The sequence below is a fragment of the Aythya ferina genome (genome assembly GCF_964211825.1).
Source record: "Aythya ferina genome assembly, chromosome: 14".
NCBI lineage: Eukaryota > Metazoa > Chordata > Aves > Anseriformes > Anatidae > Aythya > Aythya ferina.
In genome coordinates this window covers 10,588,203-10,601,532 of record NC_140312.1, presented here as the reverse complement: position 1 = coordinate 10,601,532, position 13,330 = coordinate 10,588,203, and the positions used below count along the sequence as shown (strand labels likewise).

General features: G+C 44.0%; 1 protein-coding gene across 2 annotated transcripts in view; it reads left to right on the top strand.

The window, feature by feature from the left end:
• Window positions 1-13,330, top strand: part of UBTD2 (ubiquitin domain containing 2) — a 54,628-nt gene extending 41,298 nt beyond the window's left edge. For both annotated transcript variants that reach the window (XM_084535415.1, XM_084535416.1), the window contains exon 3: window positions 12,060-13,330. In XM_084535415.1, the coding sequence (XP_084391541.1) occupies window positions 12,060-12,457 (398 nt within the window). In that variant the 3' untranslated portion in view covers window positions 12,458-13,330. The remainder of the gene's footprint in view (window positions 1-12,059) is intronic.

Genomic DNA, 13,330 nt, shown 5'->3' with positions numbered 1-13,330 from the left:
AGGTTTCTGAAGAGCTCTGGGATGTGTCCCCTGTGTCCTGGGAGGACGGCGCTCTACTGCGGTGTGATTAGAGGTGAGAGGCAGAGATATATGAGAGGTGCTTTGATTATCATCCATTGCTAGGCTGTCACTGTGCAGCCTGTGGCCAGATCAAAACCGTATGTTTATATAGCAGCATTCATTAGAGAAACGCTCGTAAAAGTGAGCCCTTCAAGAGATCCCCTGGCTGAAAACTAGAGAAATGCCAATAAATTCTTCTATAATTGGCAAATTCCGTTTGAGAAGGTTGCATCTAGAGCGCCTACTGCACAGTGCTCCGAAGTGTGCATGTTTCTTTGCTTCTTGAGGAAGGAAATAACAGCCAGACTAATGTTTGGCCGGTTTATTGTTTGTTTTATGTATTGCAACCACTTTGCATAGCATGTTGTGGAAAGCTCAACATGGAGTTTTGTGAGAGGAGAATGAAGGGAAATGCCAATGGCTTATCAATGAGTCAAATAATGATAACTGTTTGAATGGGATTGGTACATTGCTACTGCAGGTACTTTTATTTCAGTGGTGCACCCATTTTTATTTTTATTATGTTTTCATCAGATTTCTAGATGTTGTGGATGCCCCATCCCTGGAACTGGCCAAGGCCAGGTTGGATGGGGCTTTGGGCAACCTGATCTAGTGGAGGGCATCCCTGCACACAGCTGGGTGTGGAACTGGGTGATCTTTAAGGTCCCTTCCAAACCATTCTGTGGTTCCTTATAGCCTTCATGAGTGCTCATGGCACTGTGATGTGTCTGTGGCAGCTTTCTCATGAATCGTGTGTTTTCAGTAGGAATTGCACAAGTCTCATTGCTGCTCCTGGTGAAGTGTCTTGAAGCCAGCAAAGGACACGTTACTGCTGCGCAGGCTGGAATGGGTACTTGGCAGGACTCCTAACCTTGAAACGCAGTGTATTTTCTCAAAAACCTCTTGAGTCCTGATGATCAGCAGCTAAGATAATGCTGTCTGACATTACTGCTGCGATTAATGTTTTTAAAATAGATGCACAGTATCCTTTCTGAGGGATGCTGGATTTCCATGTTTTCCTCAAATGGAATATTGAATCAAGTCATCAGGATGTAAAGCAGTTGTGGCTGACTGAAATAGTTACATATCTAAGTGCAGGTTAGAAAGCATCAACCCTTCAAGTAAAAATGCACTTATGGCTACATCCTACAGTTGTTTTCCTTAAATATTTTTAACTTCTGCTCTTGTTTTTGAAAGGTATTTTGAGGAGCTTCGTCAACATAATTGCTTGGACTCTTCTCAAGTCTCTTCCCCTGGTAGCATATGCCCGTCTGTTTTCTGTCTTTGGTTTCAGTTTGCCTTTTCTGCTGTGGTAAGGACGACTGTGCAGCACCGTTCTCAAAACTGCAATTTTTTGTACCATTAACGTGTGGCCAGGAAAGTGCAGCTAACTGCTTTAAGGGGAAGAAGAAAAAAAAAAAAGACTGACTGACTGTACATGATGGCCATTAAACACTCAAAATAAAATTGGCCTTGTGATGAAAAAATGTCTCAAATTCATTTCAGAAGAATCATTTAGGTTGAAAAATACCTCTAAGATCATCAAGTCTAACCATTAAGCAACAAATGAGCTGCAGACTGCTTGTCGATGGTGTGTTGCAGATCTTCTGGATAGGAAAATGTCTGCTTAGGTGAATAATTCCTTTGGTATCTGGTAGTGGCCAGGACGTGATGTGTAGTTTATTAGATACTCCACAGTGGACTTCTACCCCCTCCTTGACTGCTTACAACAATGAAACAGGGTATCTGCTTAATCTGCCTTGCTGTCTGCTAGTAAAATGAGAAAAAGAAATATGAAGCATTTAAAATGTATTCCTCATAGAAAATATCAGTGTAAGCCACGAGAGCCACCTAGGAGCTGCCTTCGCCCTGCACAGGTGGTCTTCAGAGGTGGTATTGTTTCTGTAATTGATATAGATGTTCTTCCCCCAAACTGGTGCACCTGAAGCACTGTGTGTTAGGAGGATTGAGTAGATAAATGAGGGCTCAGCAAGGCCTTAGGTGCCTCGCTTGTTCCCTGCCCACTCTTGCACCCCACTCTTCCTCCGTGATCTGGAGTGGGTGGTGGTCAGCATATCTGTCATCTTTCTCTGTTCCAGCTTAAAATATCTGAATAAGACGATGATTGTATCTTTTCTACAAGGCCAAGGCAAAATAGTTATGTTCAGAAGTGTCTGAGTTGCAGGAATTGGCTTCTTTTGGGGTCAGGTGATGACTAAGGAGAAGTCCTACATGGTGTGCGTTATGGAGCCACACAGTACTCACAAGTCTGCAAGCGACCCAAAAGGAGATGTGTTAGCACTCTAAATCTTCCACATTGTCTTTCAATAAACACTTTGAGGTGGTAACTTTAAGTCATTGCAGGGTTTCAGTGAGTTTCATAGAATAGATTTACCACTGGAAATGGAGGAGAAAACTCCCCGGTTCCTGGATATCTTGCACTGCCCAGCGCTTTGCAGGTTTACCAGGCTGGTAGGCAAAGGAGTGTTGAAGCCTCACAAAACCATGTGGGAGACACTGGCTTCATCTGGTGAAATATGGATTTACCAGTAAAAAGAAAAAGTACTAATTTCTAAGTAATTTCATTGTTCAGAAAAAAAATAATTAAATTATAGGCCCGTCTTTAATTGTTTTGTAGCAATCAAGTAATTTTTTGTAGATTACAGCTAGGTGTTATATTTTTAACCTGCCTGGGTTCTCATAATTTGTGCAGACTCCCCCCAAATTTACACACTTAGAGGGCGATACAGATTTAACTAACATTGCCTTCTACATTTATGCTTACTCAGTACTTTTTTATTTATTTATTATAAGTAAGGTAACTCTGAAGGAACAGCACCTTGGAGGGTAAAGAGGACGTTACATGGAGTAAAAAGCAATTCTGCAGATTTGCTTTAAATCTTTTCTGTAACCTTATTTAATCCTCCCTCCCTCTCTCCCTTCCTCTTTCCTTCTTTTTAAATAGTCCTGTGTTGTAGTTTTATTTTAGGACATAGGTACTAATGTGGGATTATGTCAGTCTGCTTGACCTCCCTGGAGCCTTTAACATTTTTCCTGGTTATCCTTGGAGACTGAGCATGCAAATGAATGACTCGGTGCTCATTAACTTGGCTTTGAATGTCAACACAGGGGTATCAGCAAGTTTGGGAGCAGTAACAAAATGTTACAGGGCAAACTTATCTAGGTTATTCTTTCTTCCCATCCCCCTGTTGCATGTAGGTAGGTTGTGGAGGGGAATGGATTGCTGTTTAGTCTTAGAAAGCAGACGTTTTTCACATGTCCATCTCTCGCTGCAAACCGATGTGGGACTTCAGTGCATTCCATAAAAGCCTACGTTTGCTTTTGTGTTCAGTCTGTGGGGTTGTCTCTGCTGCTGTGTTAGCTCAAGCTATAATAAGTACCATCCTGAGCCAAATTTCCATCCATATCCACTTCTAGCTCGTATTAAACTCAGTCTCAAATATCATTCTGCTGCCCAGAGAGGGCATTGTGGCTGGCAGGGGGTTGCTCAAGGTTAAGCACCCTGACGCTGGTCATGCAGTGGGGATGGAGCAGCTCGAGTTTCAGCAACTGTTTGAGTTGCTGTTGGGACCTCCCCGTGCAGGGCACTGCTTCCACTGGTCACACCGTGCCTTCTCTGCCTGCCAAGAGAAAGGATGTGCTGTGTCTTGGGGTCGGTACATGAGTCAGTGCACGGTAGAACAAGCAGCAAGGACAAGTGGATTGCACCTAATGAGATTAGTCCCAAGCAAAGGTAAAGCTGCTGTCTTTGCCTTTTGTCCTTTATTTGGAAAGGAGTGCAGCAGGCTCTGGCATATTTGTTGGATGATGAAGTAGTTTATGGTGTTGATCAATAGTGCCCTGCTGATCTCAGCGAGAGGAAAATCCTCTTAAAGGGAAATGCAAATAGAGAGCAGTTACCTTGTCTTCCAGGAGTAACTGGAAATAGCAAAGCAGTTTGTCATGTTAGGAAAGTGAGGCTGAATAGCTGGATGTTTTGTATGTGGTTATTATGCAAAACATCCTGTTGTAATGGGCAAAGGCTTTTTTCGCTCAGAAAACAGTGCTCCCAAAGCATGTTGTTGCTCATAGGGTGATGGAGCCCTGTTGTAAATGTAAATACAGGGGTCTAGTTTAGATTTAACACAACTTCTTCTGTCTGAATGGCACCTTCTCTTCTATTTCTGAAAAAAAAATGAGATGTTTGTAGCTCAAGAGCTGATATGCTTTGTTTTGTGGTGGCCTTTCTGCTTCTGTGCATCCTCCCACTGACCGGATAACCTGGTCACATTGCGGAGTTAGCTGTCTGTGGAGGGATGTGATGCAGGCTCAGATGATCAGAATACCATCCTTTTTTTTTCCCCTAACACCACTTCACCCCTTTAAAGAAAATGGATAATGGAGAACAGCAAATGCAAATGAAAAGGATATACAGAGGAGCTCTTTTACCAAAAAATGAAAATCTGGTTATCTAAGAAGCCTGTCTAGACAGACATCCATTTTAATGAAATGCAAAGCAGAATAGTGCATGAATACTTCATTAGTAAAACGACTTGTCATCTTTGAACCCTGATGTAATGTTTCTTGAAAGCTGTTACCTTCTTGCAATATTAGATTGAAGTTTTACAGCGTGGTGGAGAAGTGGCAGTACATATGGTATTGTTAATGTGACAACTACGGAGCATTAATGCATAATTGACTTTCTCTATCAAACCTCATTTGGTTAAAGGAATGCTCACCAGCAAACCCCTTCTAGAGTTTGTAGCACAGCAAAAGCCCGCAAGGAAACAGAAGTGGAAATTTACTGTAAATGATGCTATGACCGTGTGACTGGTTAACCAGCCTCTGAACCCACAGTTGTGGTTAAAGTTCACGGTCTTCTTGTGATGTTTAGCTCACAGTTATTAGTGGTGGTCCTGGTCTAGTTATTGGCTGCCCTCTGCTCTGTTGTGAGTTACAGGTACACGTTAGCTCAGCTTGTGGCTTAGTTGAGTGCATCAACTAGAGAAGGTGAAAACCGAATGAACCTCGCTGTAGGTATTTGTGCTCTACTTAAACGTATAAAGCAAAAAGTAACTGTTCTGTAAGTTACATCGCTGTTAAACTTTGAGCTTTCAGATGTAGATCACCTCTTCTCTAGCTTCCTCTCCTTGTCCAGCAGGACTGCCATGCCATTGACCAGGAAAGCAAGTTGAGACTGCAGACCCCAGTTCTTATGGGCCTACCACTGCCATGGTCCCCTGCAAATTGAGGGGGGAATTGCACATTGCAGATTTCATGCTTGAAACACAATTGTTCTCTTATCTGAGGAAAGAAAAAGCAATTTCTTGTGGCTAAAACATGGATAGAAGAAACATGCAAATGGTTGCTGCCTCCTCTGCCCCTTATGTTTTGGGATGAAATGATGCATTCTGTCAGAGTTGACAGAGAAGACTGCCATAGGGTCAACTCGGTCCCTGTTATGTGGAGTGTGTAGTAGGCAGTGTGTGTATCTGCGTGCCCCATCATCACCCATTTGTGGTGAAACCCAGTTGAGTGGCTTGGTGTTGCTCTAAGGGTCACGTAGGGGGGCTTTGCTTCCAGCCTGGATTTTGGCGCCCCACTTATTTAGAGGGGTTATCTGGCAGGAGATGTGCAGGGTTGGACTAACTGTGGCTGAAATCTGAGGGAAAAGTGCATTGCTAATCTAGTGCTGAAATTTGTCTCTCAGAAGATGATGTTAATCTTAATTAACTTTTACCTTCAGCCCAGTTAATCAGTGCTAATGAATTAACTGATGCTGGTGCTGTTACGACAGAGAGACGGGCTCAGCATATCCAGTAATAAACTTTCCATATCTGCACCAGCCTTTTCCAAACGAAACACCTCTGCTCCTTCCCTGCTCCCTCCCACCCCTCAAATCCAACCCAATACAAATGCAAAGACAAAAGTAGGTAGTGATGACGTGCAGACAGATCGGCTTTAATTTACAACACGTGCATGAAGTGTGTCTCTCACTTGGATAGTGATGGTGTATCCCTCTTACCCAGCAAATTGCTGCTGAACCAAACTTGTCTCGTTGCGTCTCAGTTTTCCTGGCTTGTTTCTGCAGGCGCCCCGTGCTGCTGATGTGGTGGGAGCAGCTTGGGTTACCCTCCTGTGTTCCAGCCTGCAGGCGTGAGTTGCAAAACTGGTTTAAAGAATGGATTACTCATGAGATCTGCTTCACAAACCCTGCCCCTCGCTCGGGTGAGGTCTGCTGCACTGGAAGCAGAGGGCTTGAACACGCACGCGATCTCTGACTAGATACTCGGGCTGAGCTCTGCTGTTAATTACAGCTAGCTGGGATCCTTCAGGTTGGAAGGGACACACGAGGCTGTCCAGTCCAGTGCTCTGCTGCAAGCATGTCTTGCATTACTGCTTTGCAAGCTCCTTCAGACAGTTGAACATACATTATTTTATCAGCAATCTTGGAGCCCAGGTGAGCTCGGCTTGCTGAAGAACACCCAAGCAGGGATCTGAGCATGAACAGTGCGGTAGCTGACTCAGTGCAGCACCCACTAGCTACATCTCCTGCCAGGAACGGGGCGGGACGATTACAAAGGCAGTAGCAGAGTGCCAAAATTTCCTGCTCCTCTCCCTCGCAGTACGCTAAGTGCAATTCCAGTCTGTCTTGTGCCAGTTGCCACAAGCAGGAATGAGCCGGGCCCCGCTCGTCGAGCAGCTCCCGAAGCTCTGGCATCCCCTGCCGCCTCTGGGAGCGGCTCTGCCATGGAACGGAGCCAGACCGATGATGCTCTCCTAATGGAAGAGCTTTCTCAGGGAACTTGAAATGGGAATTATTAAATGCTTAACACTTACAACTTACAAAACACATTTTTTAAGGTACTGGAGTAAGTTGTTTGGAATAAAAAGAGGCTGAAGATGAGAGCAGAGCAGCGTTGGGTCAGTGGTTGTGCAATGGCTTAGAAGGCAAGTGTGTATCTTCATAAAGAGTTGAGAAACAAGACTGTACATCGCTTATTGTAGCTTAAATTTGCATGGCCAATGGAAATTTAGTGTGGAAGAAGCATGAGAGGGGGCCCATGTATTTAGTTTATTATGAAATGGTTCATCCACACCACTAATGATTCTAGTTTAGTGTTCTCCATACATGTTTTGAGGCACAGGCTTCCACAAATAATTCCCACACGGTGCTCTCCAGAAAACGGGCGAGTACAGCTGCTAACTGCAGCATTAATCCCTTACAGTTGTCATTACATTATACGGACTTTAATGTGAAATAACTTCTGTCTTTTAACTCCTCCCGGTTTGCAGTGGTTGTAGGTGAGCTAGAACAAAGCTCTGCGTGTTTTCACTTGTTTGGCTCAATCCTGTTCTGTTAGCCAGCAAAGTCACCCTTCACCACTCGTGCGTGCTGTTGACGTCAGTGTGCTTTTTTCTTACAAGGTTCTGCGTTTCCCAGCCATGACCTGGAATCAGCTGCTAATACAGATGAAGAGATAGTTCGGCTTTTCTGCCTGACTTAATCAGTGCTCTCTAGGAATTGTTGTGCTGTAGGATCCAGAATAAGACCCACTTGTTTCCTGATGCTTGTAATGAGTTTCAGGTATTCGTGACCTGTTTTGGATAAAAAACCAGTAGTCTACAGGTGAGAGCTCTGCTATTGCCAATTTATTCGGCAATCCATGCTGAGCTTGGTTTTGGAGTGGAGTTTTTCAGTAAGAAAAACAAACAAAGCAGCTGTTCCTAGGGCAAATGTGTTATACACAGACACTTAAGCTCCTTAAATTAGCTAGTCTCTTTGCAATGCTAGATTTTAGGTTGTGTTGTTTTAATTTCTCTTCCTGCAGCAAGTCTGTCTGGGGGAGGGGAGTAAGAAAAGAAATCTGCTCGTTTTTTCTGAGCAACCCTCTGCAAAACTGCTCAAAATCTTAAAAGGCACTTTAGGAACAGAAAACGAGAAATTTGTTGCTTTTTCGTAAGAAAGAATGTCATGTAGCTTTCTAGAAATGCCATTAAAATGCATTAAAGCTTTTTTATGTTTCTGGATGGAGGTGCTCATATACACCTAATTTCAGTAACTCTTAGAGAAGTTTACCTTCGTGCTGGTTAGGTCTCTCACTGGTAGTGCTCTCATGTGCAAAAGGCCAGTACATCCAAATTTGGAACTCATTGGGGATGGAAACAGTATCTCAGCCAGTCCTTTTTCAGTGTTTTCCCTTACAAATCCAGAGAAACATCCACATCCTAATAATCTTAGGAAAACAACTTTATGGCCTGCAAAGCAATTCATTTCAAAATGTTTCAATTCCGTATGCTGGATGATCACATCTGCTTATTTTTCCACCCGAAACTCTCAAGCTGTCTCCTACCTGGATAACAACCAGCAAGAAGCTCGGTCGTGTGGTTCTTTCCAGAATTCCCCAGTCTCCAGGGCTGTATTACTTTCGAACTATTAAAAAATAATACTAAAAGACAACAACAAAAGCACCACCTGCCTGTGGTTCTAGCTTTGGAAAGGATTAGTGTGTCATCACTGAAGTCATGAGAACATCTAGAGAACTATTTAAGTGCATGATGAATACTCAAGCATATAAAGTATCAATGTGCTTAATTTATTCTCTCCTTGCTATTGTTTTAAAGTCTTTTTATAACATCTTGGGCTTTCACGTGTGTACCTCCGTGTGTGGCACTTGCTTTTCCTCCGTTTTAAGGGAGGCTGCATCCTTCCTGTGCCGTAACCGGCTGCTGAGGACCCTTGTTGCCTAGGGAACAGGGAAACCTTACAAAAAATAATTTATTTTTTTTTATTTCTCTGTGTTTTTTCATGAGAGCTTGACATTCTTTTCATGCCCCTTTGTGCTGAATGACTTCTGTGGCCAGAGCTGATGTATCTCGCAGGAAGGCTCAGAAACATGGTTTTCAATTATAGCAGGGAAATTAGGAGGGGGGGGGCTGCAGTCCCGACGTGTAATTCGCCGTGTGCTCTGCTCTGTGCAAGGGACGCTGCAGCGAACGCCTCGGTGAAGAGCTGCCATCTGGCTGGGGAGATAGGCCCGGTCGTGATGGCTGTGGGTAATGTGCTCGCTTTCTCTTTTCCTCTCCGATAACTTGCTTCGCCTGCATTGCTTAAAATAGCTCCAGACTCACCGTCCCTTCAGGTAAAAGCACTCAGCCGTCCCTTAACTTCTGAGCTGCAACCAACACGATGCTTCTTCACGCCCTGCCTTTGAGTTGTTACCGTTGACAGCATTTTGAAGGTTGTCAGCAGAGCCCCATCCTCTTCAAAAATCCCTTAGAGCCTGGAGGAGCCCTGCGTGAATGAGCTGTCTGAAGAGGACGGGGCAGTGCTGCGTGCCTGTGCGCAGCCATCCATCCGTACGTCTGTCGGGACCGAGGGCTGACGCCTCCTGACCCCCCTCTGGGCTCTTGCAGACGTGGTCTGGCTAAGTAGGTGCAGTCGTAAAGTCTCCTCGGCTTGCAGGAGACTTCTGCTTTAATCAATATGTCCAGTCTTGACGATATCGAGTGGTACGTGAGACGGCTCGAGGGTCTTAGGAATATTTTTACCAGCAAGAGCGAAGGGATGGGCGTTTGTTGGTTAGGTTTATGGTAACTTGTGCTTGCATCATCAATTTGTCACTAACTGATCGTCAGCCTCGGATGAAACTGTGCAGGTTTTATTGGCAAGAGGTTTTCTGTGCTGTCTTAAATAAAAACAAACAGAAAAAAACTCGCCCACACCTCCAAGTTAGCTGCTCTTTCAGAGGATTTTAATTTTGTTTATCTGATTATGATTAAGCAATCCCATGTTTATAGCATATGCTTTGACCTTGATGTTAGTTCAACTGGGCAAGGATATAAATGATGAATAAATACCATAGCTAGCTTACCATTGTAATTGAAATTAACTCTTTAGTGTACTTCTCTAAAATAGGGACATCCTTTTTAAGATACCTAGCAATGGTACAATTTTATCTTTTCTACCTAAATTTAAGAATTATTGGGGTTTGGGTTTTTCTCTTTTCAGCCAAAACAAAAACCAAAAAACTGTCTGCTTTTTCCTATGCATTGATTTAGAAGTTAGTACTGTGCCATTACCTAAATTGATCAGGTGTACAGAATGAAATTATCATTTTAAAACTAAAATATGAGAGCTTCAGGCCCTAGTATATAAATCACACGCACAGTATGCTGGAAGCTCTGGATCCAATACAATTTTGATAAAGCTGGTTTGCTCTGAGATTCATAAATGATACAAGACTCTGCTGAGTGGTATAACTATTTCTGCAGAATTTCCTTTTTTTGCTTTGTTTTCCCAACAAATATCACCACATGACAGCCTCAGCACTACTGGTACAAACAGAATAGCCCCCCAAAGTGGCTGTACCTAAAACACTGATATTTTAGCCAAAGATTTCCTGTGTTCATCAACACAAATTATCCTTAAAAAAAAAAAAAGTGGGGAATTTCTGCCTGAAAGACAGTATATATCTGGCACAAGAGTGAGCTAAGCAACAACAAATCCCCAAGTTATAATTCTATAGTGCAGTAATTTTGCTGATCAAACAGCAAAGTTTAAGACAACTCACTGTCAGCACAGAAAAGCCTCCAACCAAGAAAACAAAACAAGAAAAAGCCTTAGTTTATAACAAGGAGCAGTAGAGCATTGTGTGCAGAACTGCCGAGTCAAAGAGTTTTTTAAATATTCTGTAGCTCAAGGACTTGGCTGCTCTTCAAACACTTCCAACTACAAAAGGATGGAGAATCTTGCAAGTGAATGTGCCCCCTCTAGGGGCAAAAATGTGGAAATCTGTTACAGCAGGTAAACCGAAGACACTGGTGAAGCATTTATTTGGAGTGTGACTACCTGGGGTTTTTAACCCCTCTGAGAAGGGATTTCTGTTGGGACTGGGATGTAACTTCCTCTGCATCTTGTTTTCCTGGCTCGTTGCAAGAGGTGATAGGTGCTGTGTGTTAGGGCTCTCCTTTCTGGGCTTCTGACACTTGAACTCTTAGGAGGTAATGAAAAATGTGCTGCTGTTTGTCAGGGGTAGTTCTTGAAATGCCTTTTTATAAAGGGTGTGAGGGTGTTTCATTGTTTTTTTGTTTTTGTTGTTGTTTTTTTTTTTTTTTTTTTTTTTTTAAAAAAAAAAAAAAGGCAAAAAGCTGTTTGTTAGTTCTGTAGGAGCTGTAATTCCGAGCTGTTCTGTGTGCATGTTGTACAGTTTCAGTAGGGAAGGATATGCCATATGCAAGGCAACACACCACTATCCTGTCTTGCTTTAACACAAACACCCAGATCATCCTGGGGAACCTCTCGGGATTCTGGGGGGAGAAAATTCATTCCTGAAACTTCAGGGATTTGAATGTGGGAGCTGCTTTAAACTTGCATCAGTTCTGTGTCGCTGCATGTCACTGCTCCAGCAATGACACCACAGCCACAGAGTTGTTGAACTTGGGTGGTCATGTTTATTTTCTCTGGCAGTTATCACTAAAACACAAATCCTATATAAAACCACTTCAGCAATTTTTGAATGTTTGAGAAGTTACAAAATCATTCTTTCATAGTAGTCTTTTGCCTCCAGTCTTTGCCATTTTGGGTTTGGGATCGTGCGTTTCATCCCAGCAGTGTTTTCTGGGTGTTCGCATGCCCTAAATCTCATCCATGCTGCCAGTGAAATGCTTTTTGTTCAAATTACACATGGAGAAAATAGTATCCTCCCTCATCTTTTCCTTCCTGCTGCTTTTGAAGTTTACCCTGCTTTATCTGTCGGGTTGGGTGCGTTTGGCTTTTGTGGGGAGTGCTTTAACTCAACCCCAAGTTTCCATATGAAAACAAGGTAAGCAATTTTTAATGAATACTTCAAGGTTTCCTACTGATCCCGGTAAGGCCTGAAATTAGTCCTTATCAGGTGCGTTAACAGCAGGGTCAACGCTTCCAAGCACAAGTGCTTCAGTTTTCAATGTGAAATGCATTGATGCTCACTTTCCCCCTTCTCTCTTACCTCCTGAAGGTGCTCTTACGGAGTGTTACGATGAACTGGGCAACCGGTACCAGCTCCCCGTCTACTGCCTCGCTCCCCCCATCAACATGATCGAGGAGAAAGGCGACCTGGAGACTCTGGATATCCCCGACCCGCCGCCTAACTCGGGGCACGAATGCCAGCTTCGTTTGCGCCTGTCCACAGGCAAAGACCTCAAACTGATGGTCCGCAGCATGGACACGGTGTACCACATGAAGAGGCGGCTGCATGCGGTGGAGGGAGTGGAGCCCGGCAGCCAGCGCTGGTTCTTCTCGGGCAGGCCCCTCGCAGACAAAATGAAACTGGAGGAGCTGAAAATCCCAAAGGACTACGTGGTGCAAGTCATCGTGAGCCAGCCCTTAGCGAACCCAACCCCGGTGGAGAACTGATTTCTGCTTGTTTATTGATTCTTCTTTCCTCCGTCTCTGTCATGGGATTGGTTTTCACTGCCCTCTCTTCTTTTGGTTTGTCCTGCTAATGGATTGGTTCCAAGAAATGACCAGCAAAAATTCCATCTGTGATGGAGATCTGCAAAAACAAAACATAAAAATGTAAACTGGCCTTTGGGGTTTGCCTGATCTTGTATTTAACACAACCAACAGCAAGCAGCACAGGGCAAGGGCAAAGAAAGGAGAGGGGAGGGGAAGGGAAAAGGGGGGACACGCAAAGAGGAGTGGGGAAGAGGTGGTCTTTCACTTAAACAATACAAATACGTAATGATTCTTAAAACTGTAAGTGGTGTCCTGATCTACAGAGCAGGAGTAACAGAGAGCACTTTGATTTAAAAAAAAATAAATACGAAAATCAATATTTCATATCAGCACCACCTACAGTTCATGCAAGACTTGCAGCTGCTCTGGGTAGGAGCCGCGCTGCGTGTCCATGGGGATCGTGTGTGGTTTGACCTAACTTGTGTGCTTCGTCTGGGTGCTGCCAAGGCACCGTGAGCCCTGGGCAGAGGAGCTGGGCTGGGGGCTCTGTCCCTGCCCCACATGGGTGGCTCCTGGCGATGCTCAGATCAAGCAATTGTACATTCCAAGGTGGCAACGCAGTCCTGTGCCATTGCTGGCTCCAGCGCTGGGGAAACAGCCTGCTGGAGCCTTAGGCAATAACTTCGTAAATGTGTACTTCTGTGTACTGTACTGTAAACCTGCTACAAGACTGACTTAGCCTGAAGCTTACAGGCTCACTGGCACCCGAGTACGTGCCTGCCCAATTACTGTATGTCACTCAGATCATTAAAACAAGCGTTGAACAAGCTA